Source organism: Myxocyprinus asiaticus, chromosome 33, assembly GCF_019703515.2.
Source record: "Myxocyprinus asiaticus isolate MX2 ecotype Aquarium Trade chromosome 33, UBuf_Myxa_2, whole genome shotgun sequence".
Taxonomy (NCBI): domain Eukaryota; kingdom Metazoa; phylum Chordata; class Actinopteri; order Cypriniformes; family Catostomidae; genus Myxocyprinus; species Myxocyprinus asiaticus.
In genome coordinates, this window is record NC_059376.1 from 37,177,451 (window position 1) to 37,204,555 (window position 27,105).

The 27,105-nt window shown below is 40.1% G+C and overlaps 1 protein-coding gene across 1 annotated transcript in view; it reads right to left on the minus strand.

Moving 5' to 3' along the window:
• Positions 1–320: 320 nt before the first annotated feature.
• Positions 321–27,105, minus strand: part of LOC127423916 (bromodomain and PHD finger-containing protein 3-like) — a 28,879-nt gene continuing 2,094 nt past the window's right edge. Inside the window, exons 2-13 of the mRNA XM_051668600.1 lie at positions 22,980–24,531; positions 21,580–21,736; positions 21,346–21,477; positions 13,252–13,380; positions 12,699–13,011; positions 12,155–12,436; positions 10,717–11,301; positions 2,888–2,966; positions 2,704–2,798; positions 2,511–2,593; positions 1,839–1,993; positions 321–1,728 (exon numbers count right to left, since the gene is read on the minus strand). Coding sequence (XP_051524560.1) covers positions 1,545–1,728; positions 1,839–1,993; positions 2,511–2,593; positions 2,704–2,798; positions 2,888–2,966; positions 10,717–11,301; positions 12,155–12,436; positions 12,699–13,011; positions 13,252–13,380; positions 21,346–21,477; positions 21,580–21,736; positions 22,980–24,496 — 3,711 coding nt within the window. The 5' untranslated portion in view covers positions 24,497–24,531 and the 3' untranslated portion in view covers positions 321–1,544. The remainder of the gene's footprint in view (positions 1,729–1,838; positions 1,994–2,510; positions 2,594–2,703; positions 2,799–2,887; positions 2,967–10,716; positions 11,302–12,154; positions 12,437–12,698; positions 13,012–13,251; positions 13,381–21,345; positions 21,478–21,579; positions 21,737–22,979; positions 24,532–27,105) is intronic.

Genomic DNA, 27,105 nt, shown 5'->3' on the forward strand with positions numbered 1-27,105 from the left:
ATTCCAGGACGACTCACTGTCAAGGAATCGACTCGTTAGGAGTCTCCCCATCACTACTTACAGCACCTTTAAAGTATACACCCATGTAAAGTACATAAATATTCCACCAACATTTAATAAGGAAAATTGTACATATAATGGCTATTGTTTTTTTTCTACACATATTCCTTTATGTTAAATAAAAAGTGTTTAAATTCTAACATTCAGGAGAACTATTCAAAGTTTTACTAAATCAATCTTGGATACTAGGGATACAGCGTTAGAAAATAAAAGATAATGTTCTTAAAAATCATGTTTAAAAAAAATGCAAACACCATTAATCATAATATAGTTTTGATAGAACATTTATTTCCCCCACATGAGAAAATACTGTTTGAGACTGGTTACTTGGTGGGTCGGTAAAATCTGCAGTTTGTACAAGCTTACAATTTCTTAGAGGTTCCATCTTACAAACAGTCAACAAAAGCTCCACAACTTTCTACAATAAATACAAGGTTTTGTGCTTGATGGCAATTACGGATTTTTACTGTCTAATAGCAAGTGTACAATATATCATCATCCCTCCAGTATTTCACCTTGAAATCTTGAAAAGAACTAAAGCAGAATCAGATCACACGTGAAGTTAGATCTTAAAAGCTAATTCAATAGTTTATCTTAAATAATGGATTTGATTTCCATCTTCAACCAATATAATTTAATTCCTTTATCTCAATGGTCCATAAATAAATTACATTTTTTGTATCAAAAATGAGAATATATATTTAACCACAGACAGCTGTGAGCTGGTACATATACACGTACATAAAATGTATGCCAATTATGTACATATATATGGACATCCTCACACTATCTGATTTCAAAGACAAGCAGGATACACTTTGTAGGAAGTCAATTAATCTGAAAACCTTTTTACACACATGTACACAACCTTCTTCATTTCAACATTCCAATTTATTTCACAATAAACAGGAGAAAAAATTAAATACTATATGATAAAAAAAAACAAAAAACATACGTATATACATGAGTGTCTTTACAGTATACAAGAAGTGGTTTGTAAAACTTTGAAAAGTAAAAAGCTATCATAAGAAAATGGCAGTGATTCATTCAAACATTTATATTATTTAAGGTCATTTATTCGATCATTTAAAATGCTTAATTTTCAGAAATTAATTGCTCTGAATGTATCCAAAAGCTAAAACTCAGAGTCTGGGTGGTTTAGACTCATTACCATAAAGTGACACCAGTTAAAAACAAACAAATCACTGATATAAACTGTCGCCCTTTAGTGAACCCATCCTAAAAAAGCAACCTAACCCCTGAAACAAATAAAAATGGGACTGAATCTCAAATGACTCCACTACCAAATCATTGAAGAGGGTTGTTGTGTCCTGAACATATTGACAAACTAAACTGAAGTGAATGCAATTGCTCAGGAAACCCGTACCTAGACCATTAACCAAATACTGATGTAATGGTGATCTAATATAGCCATTTGAGATCAAGCCCATGTGAGAAGGTCAGATGTGGTTGGTGGCTCTGTTCTACAGGTAGTTGGAGCCGACAAAACCATTTTCTCCCCGAACCCGGCTCAGGTGGATCATAGCTCGGTCGTAGGCCACTTGCACAGACTTCCGTATGCTGGTCTTCTTGCCCTCCATCATACGCAGTTTATCTGCGGTATCGTCCACACCGAGAGGGGTAACCTTATCTTGAGGCAGCCACTGCCTGCAAAGATAGACAAGATATGAGAGAAACTTCCAACAGAGCCACTGACAGTGTCTTCTGAAATCCTTCCAGCCAGGAAAACCAAAAAAAACCTCCAATGCTGTACTTACCAGGTGCGTTTGTTGTCGAAGAAGAGAACAAGGAAGAGTTTCTCGCCAGCCTCTTCCTGTCTCTGTTCCCCCAGGTGCAATACATCAAGAGGGGGAACAGGGATGGGAACTCCGTTATGCAGCAAACCCTCCTGAGGCATTTCTGGATCTATGATCTACAAAACAGGAGCCATTTAAACCATTACATTTACATGCATAAAAATATTCTGAAATTAACCAACATTTAGTTATATTAGTATAACTAAATATATTATAATAGTTATACTCATTTATTATATTAGTTAGTATGTTTTGATCCTAGATTAAGCCAATATTTTGGATTCTAGAAATTTGAATTAGGCGGCTTGCAAATGCCTGCATTAATCAGAATTTTGGGTCATGTGAGCACCTTTTCAGAATATCTAAACATTCCTTTATATCTGCACATGTTCAAACTAAAGTGAATCTGGTTGATGTTACAACAGACAGTTCTAAAAAGTCCAACTGTTGAAGACTTTTGGTCCCATTATTATGAACAGCCTAGTAAAATTAATTTAAGGACTTTCATGTTAAATAACAGTCAAATTAGTGTTCTGTTTTTTTTTTTTTTTTCTCAGACTGAAAAGTATTCATGACTCCTAAGGTTGTATCAGAGTGTTGTATGTAATGTGAGTGTGGAGTGCCCTCTCTCACCAGAGCAGGGTAGGACGGATATCCTCTGCATTTGGCCCACACCAAGTCCAGAGGTTCAGGTGTGTCCCCATTTGACAGCACATCTACATAGCACAAGAATTACTGTATCACCTTGTGTACTCCAAAAACAAGTATATTTTTGTTAAGGGGTAATTATTTTTTGTTTAACTCTTCATTAGGATTAATTTCTTACCAGTCCCAGTGTAGTCAGAGTCTCCATTAACAGTCTCTAAGAATGGCACTTTGGACAACGCAGGTTTCCCCCGGCTTTTTTTAGGTGGCGAGGCACTGAAACCAACAGAGATAATATGAGTTTACTGTAGATGTGACCTGTAACCGGCTGAAAGGTTTTAGTCATTAATGTTGTTTTCTCTTACAGTTCTTTGAAGGTTGGAGATGAGCTGCATTCTGAGTCAGAGACAGCATCTTTGTGCTTTCTGTAGCCATTTGTGAGAGCTAAAACATTCAGACACGTTAAATTAATAACTGTCAACATAAACATTGTCAAAGGCACAATTTTATTTGAAGGGGACAAATCAAGGAAAATAGGCTTTTCCTTGCTCTTCTGAAATTAAATAGCCTAGCTCGATGTACTATGTTGACATGCTCTAACTTTTTCAATGCAAACCTCCTTCCCCAGTCCACTGATCATTTATTGAAATTAACCTGCAAAAAATGGGTCACTTCAGAAATCGTCAGGATTATGATGTCACAACCAAGACCACATTAACATATGACCACCCATATTTACATAACTATTCAGTATTTGACATATTTACATATACACATATATACAACAGGGACTAAAAACTAAATGTTTTTTAATTTCGGTTCGTTCTGAGCAGAAACATATTTTTTGTTCCGGTACCAGCGTTGCACAGCATTCTTTCCAAATGGTAACCGGCTAGAATGAAATAAAAGAGCAGTTAATAAAATTCTTTTTGAAATGACAGTACTCTGTACTAAGGGTGGGTTAGTTAGTTAGTTATTTAGTTAGTGAGTGATTTAACGCCATGCCAGCTTCCATGGCTCTTTTCATGGCGAAAAACGAGTAAAAATATTTTAAAAGGTAGAGTCTAAAACTGTCTCAGAGTTGACTTTGTTAAAAATATATAAATCAAATTAATATAAAAATAAATTAAAAAAAAGTGTTTGCGGAGTAAAATAAATTCCTAAAAGAAATAAAACTTGCACAATCCAATAAAATATGCTTCAAAGATAGTGGATTCTGACATGCGTTGCATAATGGTGGATCTTTATCTGATATTAAAAAGTTATGTGTGAGTTTGGAATGTCCTATTCGGCAACAGGTGTAAATGATCTGATTCCAGCTATTACTGAAATTAATGGTACGTCTTTTGCCCACTACAGGGTTGATTTCATGCAATTTCTTTGTAATGCATTGATCCCATTCTGTTTACCATTTGTTGATGATGTAAGAGATTATGGTAGGTTTCAGATCTGAGGGTGGTATGGAGCATTTGTTAAGATCTGTAGAAAATGCTTCTTTAGCAGCAGGGTCTGCTTGTTCATTTCCCAGGATTCCACAGTGGCCAGGTACCCAGCAAAAGTAAGTATTACAATTCTGTGCCTCCAGAGCTGACAATTTGGTTAGAATCTTTACAAGGGCTGGGTGGTCTTTTTTGAGTGATGCAAGTGCTTGAAGACATGATTTTGAATCTGTAATTATTAAGACATTTCTCTGTTGTGTGGTCTTGATGTGATCCAGTGCTAGAATAATAGCGTTGGCCTCTGCTGTAAAAATTTAGCTCTGTTTGGGGATCCTTATTTCGCTTTTTTGGTGATTGATCACATGTTCAGCTGACACATGATCAACAGACTTTGATCCATCTGTATATATAGGTGTTTGTGATGGAAACATCTCTTTGATATCCAGTTGTTGTTGAAGGTATTCATTCAGATGGGTTTCATTCAGTTAAGTCCAGGATTATTTTAGTTTTTTTGAGATTCCAGGGCGGGATACTGCAGAAGTATGTCTGTTCCAGTATGCTTAAGTCAACTTTTATTTTTTCTAGATAGGATTTAAACCGTAGACCAGGAGGTTGGATATACCTCAGTTTTCTCTCATACAGACATGAATATGGGGTGAGAAGATTGCATAACATGCTGGATTTTCTTTGTTGGTCTTTACTTTTGTTGAGTATTGCAGGTCTAATTTGAGGTGTCTGTCCTCTAGAAAAAGTTCCTTAGCCTCTACATATAAACTTTGAATTAGTGATGTTCTGAAGGCCCCCAGTGCCAGATGTATGCCTTGATGGTGAACTGTGTCCAAATGTTGAATATTCGATTTCCTGGCTGAGCCATACAGTACGCTTCCAAAGTCCAAACGTGATCTGATCAGCGTTCTGTAAATGTTTAGGAGAACAGAGCTCTCTGTTCCCCACTTAGTCTTTAAACCTTTAAAATATCCATTGCTTTAAAACATTTATCTTTTAAAATCTTTATGTGAGGAATAAAAGACAATTTATTAAGTTTATTAATTTATGTTTATTCCAAGGAATTTGGTTTCCTTGACAACTTTGATAGGATCGCCATCCATAAATAGCTCTGGGTCATGATGGGGAGAGCGTAACTGGCAAAAATGCAAACAGACTGTTTTATTCTTTGAGAACTTAAACCCGTTGGACACAGACCAGCCCTGGAACCTATTAATTGTCAGCTGGATTTTCCGTTCAATACTTTTCATGAATTTGCCTCTGTAGCAAATACAAATGTGGTCTACACAAATGCTGCAATGAATGTTTGATCCGATGACTTGCAACGCTGTTTATTTTGATACTAAAAAGGGTCACTGATAAGATGCTTCCTTGAGGTACTCCTAACTCTTGTCTGTGTGGGTCTGATAGGGTAGTACCTACCTTTACTTTAAAATGTGTATTTGATACAAAATGGGTAGATGTCCTCTAAAACCAAGCTGATGTAAATCCTTTAAAATACCATACTTCCAAGTTGTGTCGTAAGCTTCCTCCAAGTCAAAGAAGACAGCAATAGCATGTTCTTTTCTGATAAAAGCATCACGTACATAACTTTCAAGGTTGATGGTGATCTACAGTGCTTCTTCATTTTCTAAATCCATCTTGAGCATTACTTATAAGATGTTGAGACTCCAGCAACCATTCTCTCCATGGTTTACATGAACAACTCATCAGGGCTATAGGTAGGTAGTTGGAAGGTTCGATATGATCCTTTCCTGCCTTTGGAATAGGAATAATTTCTGCTTCTTTCCAAGAATATGGAACATCCCCTGACATCCAGATGGAGTTAAATATGAAAGGTTGGTTGTAAGGTTCCATGTTATTGGATGAAAAGTTAACATCCAACAACAATTGGCTTTTTTAAGTTGCCATCTCTGTAAGCTTGGTACTTCTCCTCTTCCTTTGAAGGTCAAGATTAGTGGAAAAAGGTCACTTCCACAGAGATCATTCCACACTTTCCATGAGAGATCTAATAGTAGCTCAGGCTGGCAGATGGTTAGGTCAATTGCTGAATAGGTACCATGTCCAGGGTGTAAATAGGCTTGAGACCCATCATTTAAAAGGCACAGAGTATGGTTGTTGATAAAGTGCTCAATGTTCTTGCCTTTTCTATTACACTGATTACTACCCCACAAGGTATTATGTCTGTTAAAATCCCCCATAAGTATGAAGGGGGAAGGAAGCTGCTCCACAAGGTTGTCCAGATCTTGAAAGTCCTCTGGAGGGTAATATGTACTGCTATTACTTTTAAATGACTATTTATTGTGATGTATCTGTGTATCACATCATTTCTAATTAAAATAGCTGTTCCACCAGAAGCACGTCTATTGTTTGGTCCAAAAGAATTTAAAATTGTAAAGTTTTTAAAAGAAAGGGTAGTATCAGGCGACAACTGCGTCTCCTGCAGACAAAAGGCAAGTGGATTTATAACTGTAGCTAATCGTTGCAATTCTGCGAAGTTAGCTCTGAACCCACAGCAGTTGCACTGGATAATAATGTGATCCATATTTAAGTTGGGAGAATAGGGATATTACCCCTAGTTCTGCCTTTTGGTGAGCAGCTCCTACTGTGATGGCCACTCTCTTTCATTTCGACATCTTTGATTGCTTTCATCTTTGTATTCTCATCTTGTGATACTTTTGATTGTGAACATCCTGCTTTTTTAGAATTCTTGTTAATTGTTTGGTTTTCTGTTTGTAAGTTCTGGTTGGTTTGGCTATGGGTTGATGTAGTTTCATTCTGATTTCCTGCACTCTTTGATCTAGGAGGAGGTATGCCTTTACTGTTACTGACAGTTTGTGGTTTATCCTTTTGCAGCCAGGTCAAATCTGTCTGGCAATCCACTGAACAAAAGTTTTTTTGACCACAGAGGTGAAAGTTTTATTTACAATGAAAGAGGGTGCGCCACAGAGACCAATTTGCGTGCTTCATTATAGCTGATTTTCTTTGTACATCTTATTTTCTGGATTTCTTTCTCTTTAATCTACATCAAGCATTCTTTTGATGTAGCCATATGTTCTCCACACAATTGCAGCATTTGGGTGGCTTCTGACAGCTTTCTTTATCATGATCCTCCTCTCCACAATTGCAGCAGACACACTTATTCTTACAGCTGTTTGATCCATGTCCATACTTTTGACAGTTAAAGCATCTCAGTGGATTTGGTATAAATAAGTCCACTAGAACACTCATATACCCGAATGTGATTCTTTCTGGAGGACTCCTTGAGATTTAAGTTCATAAGTTATTTATTCTTCACCATCCAACTCTCTGGTACGTATCACTCCTTTGCTGTAGTTGAGTGTTGGATGTCTTTATATCAAGTCCAGCCAGCAAACTGGCACAAAGAAGGTTCTCTGAATTAGTCTTCTTACAACATTCCACCAGAATCTGGCCAGACTGCAGTTTCTTCACCTCCTTAACAGTACCAGCTATTCCTGTAATGCCCTTGTGAATGGCAAAAGGAGCTTTGTGACTGGCATATCTGATGATGCAAAATCAATAATTATACATTTTAGCCAATCTTCATTGTTAGATGTAGAAGCACATTGATTCTCAGAAGTGCAGTCCATGACCAGGTCTAAAAGTAATTTTTTGGATGTGTGTTTGGTAGCCATGTTTGGCATATTATGCTTTACCATCTCTACTCCCCACCCACCTTGGAGTCCAACATGGGGATGCACAGAGCCACAGAAATCCTGCAGATTAGGCATCAGGGATATAGGGATGGTATACTCAAGCACAAAGTACGAGGTATGTTCCATCTACTCGAATGACCCTTAGCCAATGCTTTCTTGGGATACTGAAAAGATTGCTGATGTTAACTTATCACGTAGTATTACCAGGGCATGTCTTGACCAGCCAATTGATTGGATCAGTCCTTTCCAATCTCCCATCTAGATGAAATAATGAAATAATGGAAGCCGCAGCAAACCATATTTCTCAGAGCCAGGATCTCTTCCACCACTGAAACGGGTCGCAACTCGTGGCAAAAAAGTCACCCTCTTTTGACGTATTTTAAGAGAAGCAGGGGGATGCTAGGACTTTAACTACTCAGGGTCCTTACAGAGAGGTAGACAGTGATGGGATAAGAAGATGGGAAAACTCAAGTACAGTAGAGAGAAAAAACAAAATAAAAAATAAAGGTATATAAACAACTGTGACCCTAGTATGGGAGGCTCAAGGGTTATTCACTCTTGCCCAAGGTGTAGACCCTAACACTATGGAGGGAAGGAGCGTGCCACTGTTCCTTTCACGAGCTACCACCACAAAGGTGGATCCCGTGCCGTACCCGGGCTAAGGGTGGGTGATAAACTAGTTGCAATGTTTCCAGATCTCACAAGAGAAACAAGGAAAAACAAGCTCAAAATAAGGGACTTGCCTCACCCAAAATAAGTAAAAATAAGCCATTCAATGTTTTCCCATTTGGGGGAATTTTCAGGATAGAAAACAAGCATAGTATAGAGTAGCCAATATAAAGTAATGTCTCTTCAATAAATCTATTCTTAATATTAAAAATATCCCCCAAAATATTAAAAATATTCATTTGGCACACTGTATGTGCGTGTTTAGACTAAACATCACTTTTGCGGGTTGAATGATTTATATTTTTTTATCATTGTTTTTTAAACTAGAGGTGTCCTTCAGAACCAAAGCGCATGCTAATGTTCAACTAAAAGGAGTGAAGTCTCATTTTTTTGGGCAACAGGAAGTGATTTACTGTGATAAACCCTTTGATTTCTTTGATTTCATGAAAAAAGTATCGCAACAAAATTAACCGGTTATTAACAGGTTACCGGCATTTAAAGGTGCACTCAGTAATTGTTTCCCCATTAAAAAAGTTTTACTCCTAAAGAAATGATCTGTAATTTTGAAACATATTAATAAAATCATGAGCACTTACATGAGATGAGGACTCTGTTATATTCTACATGGGACAGGGGCACCCTCATGGCGGCTGCCAATTTAGAGTCACATGACCAGTTGTATACTACTCAATCTCAGTAACCGTATTGTTATTGGACACTTTTACTCTTGGATTAAATTAATCATTGCTGATCGTGAATAGTGTATTTCTACAATGGCATCTGTAACTGAAAACTATTGATTTTGAATGATGCAACATCCACACCACTAGGTGTCACTGTAAGTCCAAGATGACACAAACAAAAAGTTACCGAGTGCATCTTTAAAAATAATGCTTTCACTTTTTTCTCAGTTTTCAGTTACATTCTGCAAAAAAAAAAAAAAAAAAAAAAAATTGTTCGTTTTCATATTTTAGTCCCTGATATATAATAGTGCTGTCAATTTAACACATTAAATCAGTGCAATTAATTATATAGAAAATAAATGTGTTTAATTATTAACACAATTAATCATGCCCTTAGACCATAAAAAGGAATTTTCCTTCCATCGGAGTAATTCAAGCTTGAAGTACCACCTTCACGTTTTTACAATTCTTAGTCAGCAGGGGGCAGTAAGCTCAACTCCAGCTGTACAGGCAGCGCCAACCTGCATCTCAGAATGGCATTAAGACATGCTATTCTTCTCACCACAATTGTACAGAGCGGTTATCTGAGTTACCGTAGACTTTGTCAGTTCGAACCAGTCTGGCCATTCTCCGTTTTGGCACCATTCGGAGTAAATTCTAGAGACTGTTGTGCATGAAAATCCCAGGAGATCAGCAGTTACAGAAATACTCAAACCAGCCCGTCTGGCACCAACAATCATGCCACGATCCAAATTACTGAGATCAAATTTTTCCCCATTCTGATGGTTGATGTGAACATTAACTGAAGCTCCTGACCCGTATCTGCATGATTTTATGCACTGCATTGCTGCCACACGATTGGCTGATTAGATAATCACATGGATAATAGTTGGCGCCAAATGGGCTTGTATGAGTTTTTCTGTAACTGCTGATCTCATGGGATTTACTCTGAATGGTGCCAAAAACAAAAAACATCCAGTGAGTGACAGTTCTGTGGACGGAAATGCCTTGTTGATGAGAGAGGTCAACAGAGAATGCCCTGACTGGTTCGAACTGACAAAGTCTACGGTAACTCAGATAACCGCTCTGTACAATTGTGGTGAGAAGAACAGAATCTTAGAAAGCTATTCTGAGATGCGGGTTGGTGCAGTGTTGGTTGCACAAGGGGGACCTTCACAATATTAGGCAGGTGGTTTTAATGTTGAGGCTGATTGGTGTACCCACCCTTAGAAAAGCCCTTATAAGTCTACCCTGGAAACACTGACGAATTGAATTGCAAAATGGATTTCTGTGAACTGTAGGCCAAAGATAGGCTTTTGTTCAATGATATGGAAATTAACAATGATTTGCCATCTAAAGCTTTTTGTATTGTCTAATTAATGCTTTACATAATAATGTTATGTATTTCAATTATCAAAATTATATATTTATAATTATTTAAATATAATTATTTCTTTTTTTATTATTTTTGTTTGGGTACCTTGCTGATTTCTGCCAAAAAAAAAAAAAAAAAAATATATATATATATATATATATATATATATATATATATATATATATATATATATATATATATATATATATATATATTATGGTGTAAAAATATGATTTGGACATTTCTTGACAGTTATCGTGAGATTTATCCACTTAAGTTAACACATTAATGTACTAGACATAAGACCAGTCCAAATGCTGCATGTAAAAGAGTTGTTTTCTTTACCAGGCTCTAAAGTGAGTTGGGGGGGTGTTCTCTCCTGCTCACGCTCTGGGCTACAGCTATGGCTTCTTGCTCTCTGCTTTGCTGGGGTTGATATGGGTGGAGGAGTTGGAGATTTTGGCTGGGCTAAAGTTTCATTCTTCGTGGTGGGGGTGCAGTTGAGGATGCGTGCAGGGTCAGCGCTAACTGCCTCGTCCTTGTTTCCATTCTGCATTTGACTGTCTCTCTCACGCTGGAGCTTTGCCCCATTTTTTGCTTTCTTGAAGAGTACAGATGTTCGTCGTCCAACCCCTCCTGTTGTGGGTTGTGTTGGTGACTCAGTGGAGGAGAGGCCGTTGGTCAGTTTGTTCTCACTAGGCAAAGGTGGGCGATCTTCAGGTTTGGTGAAGCTGTTCATAGGGGCAGTGTCGGAATCAGTCTCTTGGCTCTCGCTGTTTAGTTTGAGGCGCTTGGGTGGGCATGGAGGGGTCCTGGGGTCTGATGTCATGGGTCGGAGGGTAGGTGGTTCCCGGGGGGTGTCTCCCGAAGGAGGGGACAAGGCGAGACCTGTGGGTTCCAGTGTGGGTGGAGGGGTTGATTTACAGTCATCTAGATGAAAAGATGAACAACCACACGTTAAAGCAATCTGGAATTACAGAGGCATCATGAGTGTATCTGATAACAGTAAAAGACATGGTTATTAAAATCTAACATTTCACTTCAATCATAAGGAACTGAACGATTCTAGTTGATTATGGTTCCTTTACAATTCCATTAACGACATCCCCCACCCCGAAATAATTGTTCCCAACTATAAACTAAAAATATAACTGAACAAAAACCCTATTATCATTTTTTTTAAAAAAACATTTTAATGTTTTTTTTAATTTTTCATTATTAAAGTCTCACAAGCCTTCAAAGTTGTCTGTTCTTTTCGAGATGACAATGACAAATTTGATTTAATCAGTTCAGATTAAGTCTGACTGATTCAGTGAGTCAGCAAGACAATAAGCATGTGATTCAATCTGAAACCTCATGAGTCTGAGTTCATCGCAATAAATAGATTTGTTACAGACATTACAGTATGCTTTTCTGTAAAGCTGCTTTGAAAAGACGTGCATTAAGAAAAGCACTATACAAATAAAAATTGCTTGACTTATCTATTGATTGTCTTTGTATTACTCCACGGCACCCAGTCTCTTTCATTACATTACATTTAAATTGCAAGTTCACAATTTAGCTGAAACAATGTATTTTGTTTTTGACATTGTAGATTCAGAAGTTGTGCAACCAAATATCAATGCAGTAAAACAAATATTTTAAAACGATGTTCTGCAGACGTTCAAGATCCATTAACAGAATCAAACGTCTTAAAAATACTTTAGTTTCACTCAATTTAAGAAATGGAATTTGATTTGGAATAACAACCATTTTTAATTTCCAAACACTAGTCAAGTCTTACCTTTGTCCAATGATGATGATGACAGATTATGTTCTCCATCGATCTCTTTGTCTTCATCCTCCTCCTCATCTTCCTCTTTGAGGTCTCCATTCATCATGTGCGAGTTCCGTGTGTGTTGCCTATAGCGAACATGGTTGATTTCTCTGCGCAGCAGGCGGAGGCGTCTTGTGCGTGCTCCACTCGAGCGCATTGATGTCACCACGTCTAATTTGTCTAGCAGCTCCCTCAGCTGGTCTTCTGTTGTCATGTGCAATCGATTATCAGGGTCTAGCAGCGTGTCCACTATACACACACACACATACACACAATACAATACAATGAAACCATCAGTACACAGAACAAAATGTAAACTGCATGCTAGCTGCCATCTGGAAAAATATCCGTTCCACAGATGAAGGGTGAGTAAATAATGACAGAATATTCAATTTTGGGTGACCAAACCCTTTGAAGTATGTCTTTTACCATTGCCAGTGCAGTATGTACTTTTCCATATTTAGCAGAAATATGCAAACTAGGATTCAGCCCTAGGAGTCCTTGTACTCACCATCTTCAAAAGTGCAGCGGTAGTAGTCGTTTTTGTGTGGCGATTCTGGCAGATGCATGCCTGTGTCCAGGTCAAAGCCTGTGCTCTGGGCTTGTCTCTGCGCATGCCTCAGAACAGCGCCCCCTAGGTCTCGCAGATGTATTGCAGCTTGGTGAAACACAGTGTCTTTAGAATTGTAAAGCAGGCAGTTGGAGATCATGAGGTTGAAATCAACCTCCAGGTCAGTCACTGAGCGATACTTTTGAGCCTCCAATTTGGATTTCATGGTGGAAAAGTCCATGGGGTGCGAGATAAACTCCAGGTAATCTGGGACCTGAGAAGCCAAAAGCACAGTTGATATTTAAGTCTTGCAGATTTTATTACCATACTATAGGGCTATTATAATACCCCTAAAGCATATATTATATCTAACTCTATGTTAAGGCCTTAACTATTGCTCTAAAAAAAACTGCTGAAAAACATATACAGAAATAATACAGAAATGCATATTGCACATACATACAGTATACAAAGAAATTCAAACTCTCTCAACTCAATATACATATTGACAGACCTCTTTCAAGTTGACAGGGTGTGCAAATATTTTTGCGGTATCTTTCTCCTGAAGTTGCTCTAAAGTGGAACGCAGCAGAACCAAAACCGGAATTAACTGGTGCTCTGTCGTCGCCTGGTGAATCTTGACCTACCGAAGCAATACAAAGTTCCATTCAGACATCTAGCAAAAAAAAAATTTTTTAACTCTCTGGTCAAGGTGACACACAGACCCCATTTACACCTTGCATTAACATCCGGATAGTATCTGGATATTCTTAAGCAGGACTGCATTGAACACTTTTTTTTACTGGCCGCCAAAGCAAAATTTTGGGTCGCCGAAGCAAATTTATTGATATTCCTATCATGTTCTGCGCTTTCTAAGTGCTATGCTTCTCATTTGAAACGTGCGAGTGAACCTGGTATCACATGAGTGTCGCGCGAGTGATAAGAAAACAGGAGAGAAACGCGAGCGAGTAGGGAAGTGTATTTCAATGCAATAATTAATGGGATATTGTTCGTTGTTCAGGTAACAAGATTGCAAGATGGCAGTTTCTGTTGTGTTCTTCAAATTGCAATGGCAGAATAAACAGAAAAGGCAAGAAACCAAAACACAGCACTTCAAAAACAAATGACTGTGGTGTAACCTCATCATATAAATAAATAGCCTACTTGTGTATTTATATCCGGATATCAATAACGCTTTCGAATTTATACCCTCTTTGAATGTGGTCTGAATCCGTCCCTGACCACCTCCGAAAGTGGTTTCAGTGATCTGAAGACGATCCAATTACAATGCGTCTTGGGTGCATTTACAACTGTCATTTAATGTGGTCAAATGCTATCCGATCTCCAAAAATGCATGTTAATGCAAGGTGTAAATGGGGCCACTGACGTGAGCAGATATTACCAAACACCATCCAAACAGATCACACAAATGTTTGTTGTTTGGTAAACCAGATTCTTGTTTTGTAAAAAGGTTGGTCGAGCCTCAAGTCTTGTGTCAGTTCTAAAGTCATGATGGAAATGGCTTGAGTCAAGTCTTAAGTAACAGTCATTGAATTACTTTAGAGCCAGTTCTTTAACTAAATCAGTTAAAAAGACTAATTCTCATTGAATTATTGGTTTGAATCAATCCAACAAATTACTTGCTGAATTTGTCAGTGTTTACTGAATTAATATATGACTCACTTACTGACAGGATTTTACAGGGATAGTTCACCCAAACATTTCTCCCATTATTTACTCACCCTCATGCCATCCCAGATGTGTATGACTTTCTTTCTTCAGCAAAACAAAGATTTTTAGAAGAATATTTCATCACTGTAGGTCCATACAATGCAAGTGAATAGTGATCAGACCTTTGTAGCTCTAAAAATCACATAAAGGAAATATAAAAGTAATCCATGTGGGTGAGAAACAGATCAAAACTGAAGACCTTTTTTTTTTTTTTTACTCAATCTCCACTTTCACTTTTTACATCTGAAAGCCACATGTGGTGCCTGTTTAGTTTCACTTTCACATCTGAAAGTGAAAGTTAAAGTGGAGATTTAGTAAAAAAGGACTTAAATATTGTTCTTTTTTCCACCCACACCTATTAAATTGCTTCTAAAGATATGGATTTAACCACTGGAGTCGTATGGGTTACTTTTATGTGATTTTTGGAGCTATATGGTCTGATCAACATTCACTTGCATTGAAAGAGCTGAAACATTCTTCTACAAATCTGTATTTGTGTTCTGCTGAAGAAAGAAAGTCATACACATCTGGGATGGCATGAGGGTGAGTAAATGATGAAAGAAGTTTCATTTTTGGATGAACTATCCCTTTAAATGACATGTAGTTAAAGATACACATTGACAAAACCGTTTTGTTTTAATAAATACTATTTTAATTAAAACAATGTTACAAAAATAATGTTATTTTATTTAGTATGCAGTTATGGGGATGGGGTAATTCCTCTGCTACAAGCAAAAACAAAACAACAACAACAACAACAAAAAACAGAATTCTTTAATAAATATTAAATTTTAAGTTAATTTTAAATCATCAGCATTTGCAATAAAAACAATTAAGCCTTTTAGCATTCTAATATTTCAAGTCAAGTTATAGGACTTGAATGGAGGTCAAAAGTCCTGAGTTCTTATTCCCTGCATCATTATAGGGCTGGGTAATATGGCAAAAATTTTATCTCAATTTATTTTAAACTTAAGGATGATTCATGATTCGATTTTTCAACTTTTAAATGTTCTCCACTAAAATGTAACTCCAACATGATTCATAATAACATGTTATATATTAGAATGCAAGGCAACCTGATTAGAGAAATCAAAGTTCTTTTCATTATAGGAAACAAAGGTGTGAAAGAAAAATGCACAAAGAAACTGCACCGCACAGGATGTGGTCAAAAGAGTGTAAATGTAAAATAAATTCAAATGTAATAAACCCAGATGTACATAAATAATAGTATAAAATAAGACAACTGCAAAATACTTCTTAGCCAATGTAGGTATTAATAGTCATCTAATTTTCATCTAAACCAAGTCTTTTTAGAACGTTATCTAGAAAGTACTCACTGGACATCAAAAAATGTGTTTGTATAATCTTAAACCCCTGCAGATAGAAACCAGTCCTGAACACGGCTATCATTCTGGAAATATTATTGGTGTTTTTATATCAGTATCAGAGAGCAAGACAAAGAGACCCAAGAGCAGAGGAACAGTTCAAAGGATTTATTAATAATAAATAACAACTTCCACTGTGATGGCGAAGACTGATGATCCCGGCACCGGCTGCAGTTGCGAGGAGGAGTTTGAAGATGCGTGCGTGCCGTGGGGAAAATCCGTGAATAGTGTGTTCGTAAGCAAGTGTATGCATTGTGGAAGTCAGAAGCAGATTCGTAGGAATCCTCCGTTGAAGCGTAGTGAGGTGCAGAGAACAACGCCCAGCAGACTGGAAGGCAATCACTCTCCCGACACATGGGCAGAGACGAGGAGTCCTCCGTTGAAGACTCGTGAGCACAGAGAACAAGCGTACAGCAAACTGGAAGGCAACCACACTCCCGACACGCGGGCAGAGATGAACAACCAAACATATACATGAGACAGGACCAACTAGGCAGAGAGAGTGAGGTAAGTTACTTCAAATCAAACAACAATCTAACAAAGATACTGATAAAATGAAGGGCTTAAGTAGGGAGTGAATCAGTAGAGAACCAGGTACTGCTAGCACAATAATTAGTAGCATGATCAGCGTTCCCCTGGGAACAATCAATGTTCCCATGGAAACACTGATCATGCATGCCAGCAGCATCTGCGAGACATGAGGTAGAGAAAACAACAAAACAAACAGAACAATCCGACAAACTCCCGGAGCCGTGACAGTACACCCCGGCGTCCTCAGCAGAATTACCTTGCCAGAGGTAGAACTGGTCTATGAGGGCACGGTCCAGGATGTCACGAGCTTGGACCCAACATCTCTCCTCAGGTCCATAACCCTCCCAGTCAACCAGGTACTGGAACCCTCTGCCCCTCCGCCTGACGTCAATCAGTCTCTTGACCGTATACGTTGGAGAGCCCTCAACAAGACGCGGAGGAGGAATAAAGGTGTGGGCGGACAGGATCTGAACATTGGGTTCTTGTGCAGGGAACAGAGGTGGCTGATAACTGAGGCTGCACTGGAAGGGTGATAACCCTGTAGATAACGGCTGCAAGGAGTTGTGGGCGTACTCGACCCATACTAAATGATCATTCCAAGAAGACGGATTATGAAAGGCCACATGTCGTAGGGTTTTTTTCCAGTTCCTGATTCGCCCGTTCCGCTTGCCCACATTGACCGGGAGGCCATGAATGTGGAAGACGTGGTTTATGATTGCTACCACTGTCTCCCTCATTGTGGGTAATTTGGGTAGGGGAATGAAATGAGCCACCTTCGAGAACTGGTCCACTACAGTCAAAACGACTGTGTTGCCATGGGAGGGGGGTGAGATCAGTTACAAAATCCATGGCTATGTGCGATCAAGGTCTCGAAGGGACAGACAGCGGAGGAGCCCAGCTGGGGGTTACAGGACGTCTTATTAGTCACGCAAATGGGGCAAGTGGCTACGAACCGGCGTACGTCCTGCACAAGTGATGGCCACCAGAATCGTTGTCTAATGAGCATCTGGGTGCAAGTCGCCCCTGGATGACAAGCGACATTGGATGAGTGACCCCACTGAAGGACGTGCGTCCCAACTGATCGCAGAACAAATAACCAACCCGCTGGGCACGTAGCGGGGGAAGCGGTGTTTCGTAGTGCAGCACGGACTTTAGCCTCCACCTCCCAGGATACCATGCCCACCACTTGAGTGGTGGATAGAATGGTATCTGGTGGAACAGGAGAAACATTGAGACAAAGAGTCAGGCTTGATGTTCTTAGAGCCCGGGTGATACGAAAGAACAAAATTAATGCGGGTGAAAAGTAGTGCCCAGAGAGCCTGTCTAGAGTTAAGGTGTTTGGCACTACGGATGTACTCTAGGTTCTTATGATCAGTCCAGACCACGAAAGGTACCCCCGAGCCCTCTAACCAATGATGCCTCTCACCCAAGGTCAACCGGACAGCCAGCAATTTTCGGTTACCAACGTCGCAGTTCTGTTCTGCTGGTGTTAAGCGGTGTGAAAAAAAGGCACACGGATGCATCTTTCCGTCCGAGGAAGAGCGCTGCAACAGGACCGCTCCAACACCAACCTCAGACGCATCCACCTCCACCACGAACTGACTTGCAGGGTCGGGATGGGTGCGGTAAAAAACCACTCCTTTAATTTAGAAAACGTGGCCTCAGCCCATGGGGACGAACAAAAGTCAGTGCGGGTGGAGGTGAGATCTGTCAGAGGCACGGCGAGTTGGCTGTAATTACTAATGAATCTCCGATAGAAATTAGCCAGCCCCAGAAACCTCTGCAATGCCTTGCAAGAATCTGGGGTTGGCCGATCGGATATGGCTCTGACCTTAGCAGGGTCCATGCGCACTCCCTCGGACGAAACGATGAACCCCAGGAACGGAACCGACTGTGCATGAAAAGTGCACTCCTCTGCCTTGACGAACAGCCGATTCTCTAGCAGTCACTGAAGCACCTGCCTGACGTGCTGAACATAGTCCTGGATATTCTGGGAGAAAATCAGAATATCATCAAGATAGACAAACACAAAACGATCAACCATGTCTCTAAGTATGTCATTTACAAGCCCCTGGAAAACGGCAGGGGCGCTGACCAATCCGAAAGGCATGACCAAATATTCAAAGTGCCCCCTATGAGTGTTAAATGCCATATTCCACTCATCCCCTTCCTAATCTGGGCAAGGTGATAAGCATTGTGTAAGTCCAACTTCATAAAGACGGATGCTCCCTGCGAGAGTTCGAAAGCTGAGGACACCAACGGCAAAAGGTTAGCGATTCTTCACCGTGATGTCATACAGCCCCCGATAATCTGTACAGGGTCTAAGCGAGCCATCCTTCTTCTCCATGAAGAAGAACCCGCCCCTGCCGGCGATGAGGAAGTGCTGATGAGACTGGCTGCCAGAGAATCATTGATATAACTGTTCATGGCCACCCTCTTGGGAGCCAAGAGCGAATACAACGGTCCCCGAGGAGGGGAGGTGCCAGGAAGCAATTCAATCACACAGTCGTAAGGGCGATGAGGAGGAAGGGTCGCAGCGTGGGACCGGCTGAACACCGCTCTCAAGTCATGGTATGTCAGCGGTCCTCTGGATAAATCCGCCGATTCATCCTGCAACGAAACAAGACTGGACAGGGGAGACAGCAGAATTAACACAGTGCGACAAACAGTAAGGGCTCCAAGCAAGAACAGTGTTGGTTGATCAGTCTATGTGTGGGTTTTGCGTTGCCAACCAAGAATGCCCCAACACTACCGGTGACAATGGAGACTGGATCAGATAAAAAGACAACTCCTCCCTTTGATTTCTAGAGATGAAGGTGACTAGTTTGGTGGACTGGGTGATGACGGACAGGGGCGTGCCACTGAGGGTGTGGGTTCATCCAACTGGACCACAGGAATCCGCCATTTGGAAGCCAGGTCGATGTTCATAAAGTTAACTTAGTCTCCGGAATCCACCAGGGCTGAGACCATGTGACAGGTAGATCCATACTGCAGCTAGGCCGGGAGAAGTGTACGAAGTCCGGTGGTTTTGTCCAAAGGTGTTGCACTCGCCAGTAACCCCCTTCCTATTGACGAGCGGTGTCTTTTACCGGTGTCTTTCTCCCGACTTGCATGGGCTCTGGGCCGGGCCGTGATTCTGGTGACCTGGCCGAAGTAGCGGACTGGGTAGGACGGCCAGCCACCTGAGAAGGTGTGGAGCGGCGTCGACGGTGGTAGAGTTAGATGTTGATCGACTCGGATAGCCAGATCCACCAAATCGTTGAAGCGTGGAGGCAGATACAAAGGATAGATTTTGTCCTGGATGTCGTCGGAAAGCCCATGCAGAAACCAGTCCCACATGGTTGTTCCAGTCGCAAGAAGCAGCCAGGGCGCGAAACTCGATAGCATAATCTGAGACTCGTCGATCTCCTTGAGACAGTCCGGATAAGACCCTCGCGGCCTCCCGACCTTGAGCCGAGTGATTAAAAACTCGGCGGAGCTCTGTGGAGAAAGCGTGAAATGAGGCACAACAGGGATGTTTGTTGTCCCACATGGCGGTCCCCCATTCATCGGCCCTTCCGGTGAGGAGTGCGATCACACAAGGAATGTGCTACAGGATCCTGCCTCAACTGAAAACAGGGTTGGAGGAGGGATACGAGCCTCTGAGCGCCCAGAAACATGGGGAACCGCTGGAGCCGGTGAGGATGCTTCCTGAGTGGAACCAGCATTGGGAGGTAGGCGGAGTTGTTAAACGACAGAGGTGAGCTCAGCGAGCTGCGACACCATCATCTCCAGAGCCCAGTTAGATGCGGAGATTTGATCCTGCTGATGTCCCAGTAAAGCTCCCTGCTGAGCGAGGGCGGAGTAAAGAGTAGATTCCTCTGCTGGGTCCATCGTGGCTAGATTGTTCTGTCAGAGAGCGAGAGTGAGACAAAAAGACCCAAGAGCAGAGGAACAGCTCAAAGGATTTATTAACAATAAATATAAACTTCCACTGTGCTGGTGAAGACTGAGGATCCTGGCACCGGCTGCAGTTGCGGGGAGGAGTTTGAGGATGCGTGTGCACCATGGAAGCACAATGGGCAAATCTGTGAATAGTGTGTTCATAGGCGAGTGTGTGCGTTGTGGAACTTAGGAGCAGATTTGTAGGAATCCTCTGTTGAAGCGTAGTGAGGTGCAGAGAACAACGCCCGGCAGACTGGAAGGCAATCACTCTCCCGACACGCAGGCAGAGACAAGGAGTCCTCCGTTGAAGACTCGTGAGCGCAGAGAACAAGCGTACAGCAAACTGGAAGGCAACCATACTCCTGACACGCGGGCAGAGACGGGCAACCAAACAGATAAATGAGACAGGACCAACTAGGCAGAAAGTGTGAGGTAAGTTACTTCACATCAAACAACAATCTAGCAAAGATACTGAGAACACGATGGGCTTAAGTAGGGAGTGAATCAGTGGAGAACCAGGTGCTGCTAGCATGCTAATTAGTGGCATGATCAGCGTTCCCCTGGGAACAATCAATGTTCCCATGGAAACACTGATCATGCATGCCGGCAGCGTCAGCGAGACACGAGGGAGAGAAAACAACAAAACACAGAACAAACCGACAAACTCACCGGAGCCATGACAATCGGTCTCCATGTTGTTATCCTGATTCGTTCATTTGGAACGCACACACATGTGCAGCTGATCAGATTGGGAGCGACATCAAGCCAAGTGCTATGAAAATGTTTTTTCTTCCGTATTCAGCCTTTGGTTGATTGACAAAGTACCTAACTATAACGTTAGCTAATATTTGTTCGCAAAACCTTGATAAAAAATTCTAATAAAAAACATTTGCCAAAAGGTAAATTCAAATTAGTTGGGGTGGACTAAATAAAAATAAAAAAATCGGCCAGCCCTACATCATTATTTATTAAAGCAAACCACGGGAATAGACAATTGTGGTACAAAACATTTAGTATATTTGGAAGCTATATGTTACCTGCTCTCTCTTTAGTTTCTCTCTCTTACGGATGAGCTCTATCAGCAGTCGAGCTCTTTCCAAATCATGACGAAGCTTCTGCCAGTATTTCAGCTCTTCTCTCACAGCACTGAACTTCTCATCTGGCTCTGCCTACATGGATATTCACAGTTAGTAACAGCCAGAGACTTGCAAACAGACCCATTAAGGGGTGTAGCTTTTGCCTACAAAATCTCATTATTCATGAAGGCTGACCTGTTCTGCACTCCTCTGGCCCTGTAGATGTGAGTGTAAACGGCGAATGAGAGGCACTCCGTTGCGTGACTGCCGTTTGAGTAACCAGTAGTTGTGCAGCCTCTGCATAAACTGATTCTTTCTCTGTATGACAACATCTTTAGAAATTTTGTTCAACCTGTAAATAACACAGACAAAATAATCAAACAATAAGCTTTGCTAAATAATTTCCAAAAATATCATAAACGAATAGTTTACCCAAAAATTAAAATCTGTCATTATTTACTCACACACATGTCATTCCAAACCAGTATATAAAAGTTGTTTCATTCTGCATGGAGAGGGTCTCCTCATGGGGGCTGCCATGTTAGAATCACATGACCAGTCAAATACTACTCGCTTGATCTTATTAACCTCTTTGTTATTGGACACTTTCACTATTGGATTAAATAATCATAGCTCACTATGAATAGGTATTATTGAAAGTCCAACATGACACAATCAATGGACAATATTTTTTTTCGCTCTCTCTCATCTGAAGCTTGACAGATGTGGTAATTACTATTGTTTTATGGAGAGAGCGGTGAAAAAAAAAACTTTAAAAATATGTGCTTTTAGGTTTGGAGAAAATACTGACAATTTTAATTTCTGGGTGAACCATTTCTTTAAAGGAATAGTTCACCCAAAAATTTTAATTCTCTCATCATTTACTCACCCTTAAGCTATCCCAGATGTGTATGACTTTCTTCTGCAGAACAAAAATGAAGAATAAATCAGCTTTGTTGGTCCATTCAATGCAAGTGAATGGTTACCAGAACTTTGAAGCTCCAAAAAGCACATAAAGGCAGTATAATATGACTACAGTGCTTAAATCCATATCTTCTGAAGCATTATGATTGGTGTGGGAGAGAAACCGATCAATATATACGTTTTTTTACTATAAATGTCCACTTTCACCAGCCCTCCTAAGCGCTATCTTCTCTCCTAAGAGTTCTTCTTTTGTTTTTGGTGATTTGCATTCTTTGTGAATATCACCACATACTAGGCAGGGAGGAGAATTTATAATAAAGTCTTAAATATTGATTCTCACCCACAGATATCTTACCTATTCTGAAGACATGGATTTAACCACTGGAGTCGTATGGATTACTTTTATGCAGTCTTTATGTGCTTTTTGGGGCTTCAAAATTATGGCAACCATTCACTTGCACTATATGGACCAACAAAGCTGAGATATTTTTCTAAAAATCTTCGAAGAGAGAAAGTCATCATTCAGATCTGGGATGGCATAATAGTGAGTATATGATGAGAGAATTTTCATTTTTAGGTGAACTAATTATTTTACAGCAATGTATTTGACACTCTCCTTCCCGTTAAATGTACAGTCATGAAAGTAGTGCATTTAAAATTGATACAAGTACCTGTGAGTAGGTATTTCCGGAACCATCACCAATGGTGTTGCAACTTTTTTGGATGCCTCTTCTTGCTTTCCTTTCTTCTGCTGATGTTTGGAATCCAATTTATTGCTTCGCCGTTGGGTCTTTAGCTCTGGCGTCTGAATATAGGCACTGCGACCCCTGTTAGCTCTACACCCCAAAACCCTCCCCCCAGTTTCTTCATCATCTGAGCCCTCCTTCACAGGCGGCGAATGCGCCTCGCAAAACGCCGTCTTTTTCACCGAAAACGTAGTCCCATTCACAGTAGTCTCTCGGACCGGTTCAATTTTCATAAAGAGTCCCGCTCTCTGTGCACAAGTCACGTGGAACGCAGTGTAGCAATTGGCCTTGTGGCACTGGATGGATGCCCCACAACCTTTCTGCTTGCACAGGTAGCACATAAGCTTCCACCTAGCCGGTGGGACGTTGTCAACGCCCTCAACGGGCTCAAGGAAGACTGTGTTTGCAAAACACACCTCTGGGATCCAAATAGCACAGACAACATGCGCCCATCGTCCGTCACTGGTCTGTTTGAACGCTCCGCCCCGGTTAGGGCACAGCACGCAGTCCACGGGGTGAGAGGGCGACTGCAGGCAACAACGGCAAAGCCACTGGCCTTCAGGGATGTAAGGAACTCCGTAACACTCCTGGTGCACAGCCAGATTACAGATGTCACAGAAGAGGATGACGTTACTGTTGAGACATTCATCGTCGAGACAGACGCAGCAGAAGGCGTCCTCGTCGATGACACTTTGCGAAGGCGCTTGGCTTCGTGACTCCAAGAAGGACTCCTTTTCTAGGCGGTCCATTAGGAGCTCGAATGTATCAGGTGGCACTTGTGGCTGGCCTTCGGACTCTCGCTTGTCATTGACCAACTCCAACCAGGCCATGTCCTCCTCGTCCATATCATACTCTGCATCGGTTTCCAGTTCTTCACCAGACTTTTCTATGTAGCGGTAGTATGCAGTAGGGCGTGAGGGAACCTCGACTGGTTCATAAGACTCCAGCAATCTAAAGGTGGGGTTGGGAAGGACGTCATGGTGGCTGTGCAGATTTGACTGTGTCTGAGAGTGTCCGTGAGAGTTGGAGCAGTGGTTTTGCGGTGAAGGGAACAATGACAAATTCTTTGTATCTTTCTTCTTGGCTCTATGGGAGATCGATCTTCGCGCCGAGCTCACGGTGGTAGTCACTGATGGCTGCTCACTGTTCTCTTTGTTGCTGTTGCACTCTGTAATGTCCTGAGCTGTCATCTCGTCCTCAGTGATGACCGGCAAGTTGTCAAAGATGCTGATCCGATGCAACCTTCCTTCCAGGTCTACTTCTACAATCTTCTGAGCCTGGGAGTACGTAAGGGTTTCTCTGGTGGGTGAAACTTTCACCCGGTAGGGAGAGGGTGACCGTGGCTGTGATGCCCCCCTATCTGCTGCAGCTGTGCTAGCAGCATCGCTTCTTTGGCTCGCTAAGGCCCCGGGCAGGCCTCCCCTCCGTCGTGGTTTTCTCATGGGCACTCACACCACGTAGCCCCTTGTACCTTGGACTGTATAAAAAAATTATAATAAAAAAACAAAAACAAGAAAGCATTGTATTCGATTTCTCAGTAGTTCTGCATATAAAATTTTGCAAATAACATTTTGCAACAGCCTCAAAATGATTATTGTTTCATCCATAAACAATAAGCAATGTCTTGCAAAAAGTCAACAATGAGAAGTTTTTATACCACTCTTGGTTGACTGAGTCATGTGGCTTTAAATACCGTGCGTGCGCCCTTATTTCCTGGAAGTGGTCACAACCAGCATCGTGCTCATTTTCAAGTCTTTCACACATTATGGTTTCGGTTATTTAAAAAATATTTATATATGTGGTCAATTTTACAGTCAGCGTTTGTGCTTTTATGAGCATTTAATATGACTACTTTTGTGGAATAAACAATACTACATAAAAACTAAACAATTAATGTGGCCAACTGTTAACCTGAGCAAATAAATAAAATTCTTAAAAGCACAGATGTCATAATTGCTTAAAAAACAAATACTTCTCAAGTTCAGTTAACTGAGTTATTCCTGGTATTCGGTGCCTTTTGTGTCCCCAGTAAAGATCATGATCTTCTTGCCTTAAAATGTTGAAAAATATAAAATTTAAAGCTGTCTTTGACAAAAATAACACCATTTAAACTTTAAGCATATAAAAGTTTTTACATTTTTTTTTTTTTTTTTATTTGAAACATTTTAAACCACCAAATATCATTTCCATATTGGAAATATATATTTATCTTATCTTATATTTACCTTAATATGCCTGCTCTGTTAAGGGTAATATTTAAAATTATCGTTTTTAAATTCCTTCAATTCTGTAAACCTTCTATGTTTGCCTCTTTATGCTCAGACATTGTGCAATGGCTGATTTTAGGTCAGAATTTCCAGTTAGAATTGGACAGTTAGAGTGTACATAGTGACAGTGAAAGTAATTTAGATTTAAGTTGAAGAATTAGTGTATGTGAACTTCATTAGTAATGTTTTAAATATTGTTTCCAATTAAAACTCAGTTCAAACAAAAGTAATATTGTAAATGGTTGTATGTCTCTCAAAAAATGGCTCTTAGTTCTGCTGGGACACAGAGGCGCTACAGAGAACGTTGGGATTTTGATCCTGACTGGAGGAAACAGTACCTGGAGAAGGAGAGGGAAAAATGGAGGGATAAGCTTGAAATCAGTGAAAGAGAAAAGAGAGCCTTAAGCAGGGGTGGGGAACATCAGGCCTCAGGACCGTAAGGCCAGTGAGACCATTTTACCCAGACCGCGAGGCCATTTGAGAAATAATTTGAAAAGCAAAAAACAAAAACAAAAAAAAAAGGCCTTGATTCCATTAACTGAAAAAAAAAAAAAAGAAATATATATATATATATATATTATTTTTCCAGTTAATGGAATCAAGGCCTTTTGTTTGTTTGTTTTTTTGTTTGCTTTTAATATATATATATATATATATATATATATACACTGTATATACACACACACACACACACACTACCATTCAAAAGTTTAGGGTCACTTACTCATTCTTTATTTTTTTCACATTTTAGACTAATAGTAAAGTCATCATAACAATGGAATACTAGAAATGGAAATATGGGAATTATGTTGTGACTAAACAAAATCCAAAATAAATCAAAACTGTGTTATATTTTAGCATCTTCATAGTAGTCACCCTTTTCCTAGAATTTACAGACATGTACTCTTGACATTTTCTCAACCAACTTCTTCAGGTATCACCCTGGGATGCTTTTTAAACAGTATTGAAGGAGTTTCCATCTATATGCTGGGCACTTAGTGGCTGCTTTTCTTAATTATTTGGTTCAAGTCATCCATTTCAAAAACTTTTATTTATTTTTTTATAAAATTTTAGTTTTGTAATTAAATATATTAATATGGTGGCACAATTATATTTTTGTCTACAAAACTAATTTCAAACATTTAAGCATACGCCTTTAGATCAAAAGGTATTTAAGATCACGAGAAACATTTGTCAAGTGACCCCAAACTTTTGAACGGTAGTATATATACAATTAAAATAATTATTAAAACTCATTTTAAATGATAATGCAAAATACTGTATAATAGACAGACCTTTCAGTGTTTCTTCTTGGTGCGTGAGCACGTAACGGAATGTGTACACTAATTTTAACACTACACTGTACACTAATGTGCAAGGCCTCTCAAAAAAATAAAAAAATAAAAAAAAAAAGAATAAAATAAATAAATAAATAAAATTTGGTTAAAGGGATAGTTCACCCAAAAATGAAAATTCTCTCATCATTTACTCAACCTCATGCCATCCCAGATGTGTATCCCAGATTTTTAGAAGAATATTTCAACTCTGTTAGTCCTCAAAATGCAAGTGAATGGTGGCTAAAATTTTGTAGCTCCAAAAATCACATAAAGGCAGCATAAAAGTATGTGAATGACAATGTGAAAGTGGAAATTGACTGAGCAGGGAGGAGAATTTATAGTAAAACAATTACTTAAATATTGGTGTGTTTCTCACCCACATCTATCATATTGCTTCTGAAGACAGATTAAAACACTAGAGTTGTATGGATTACTTTTATGATGCCT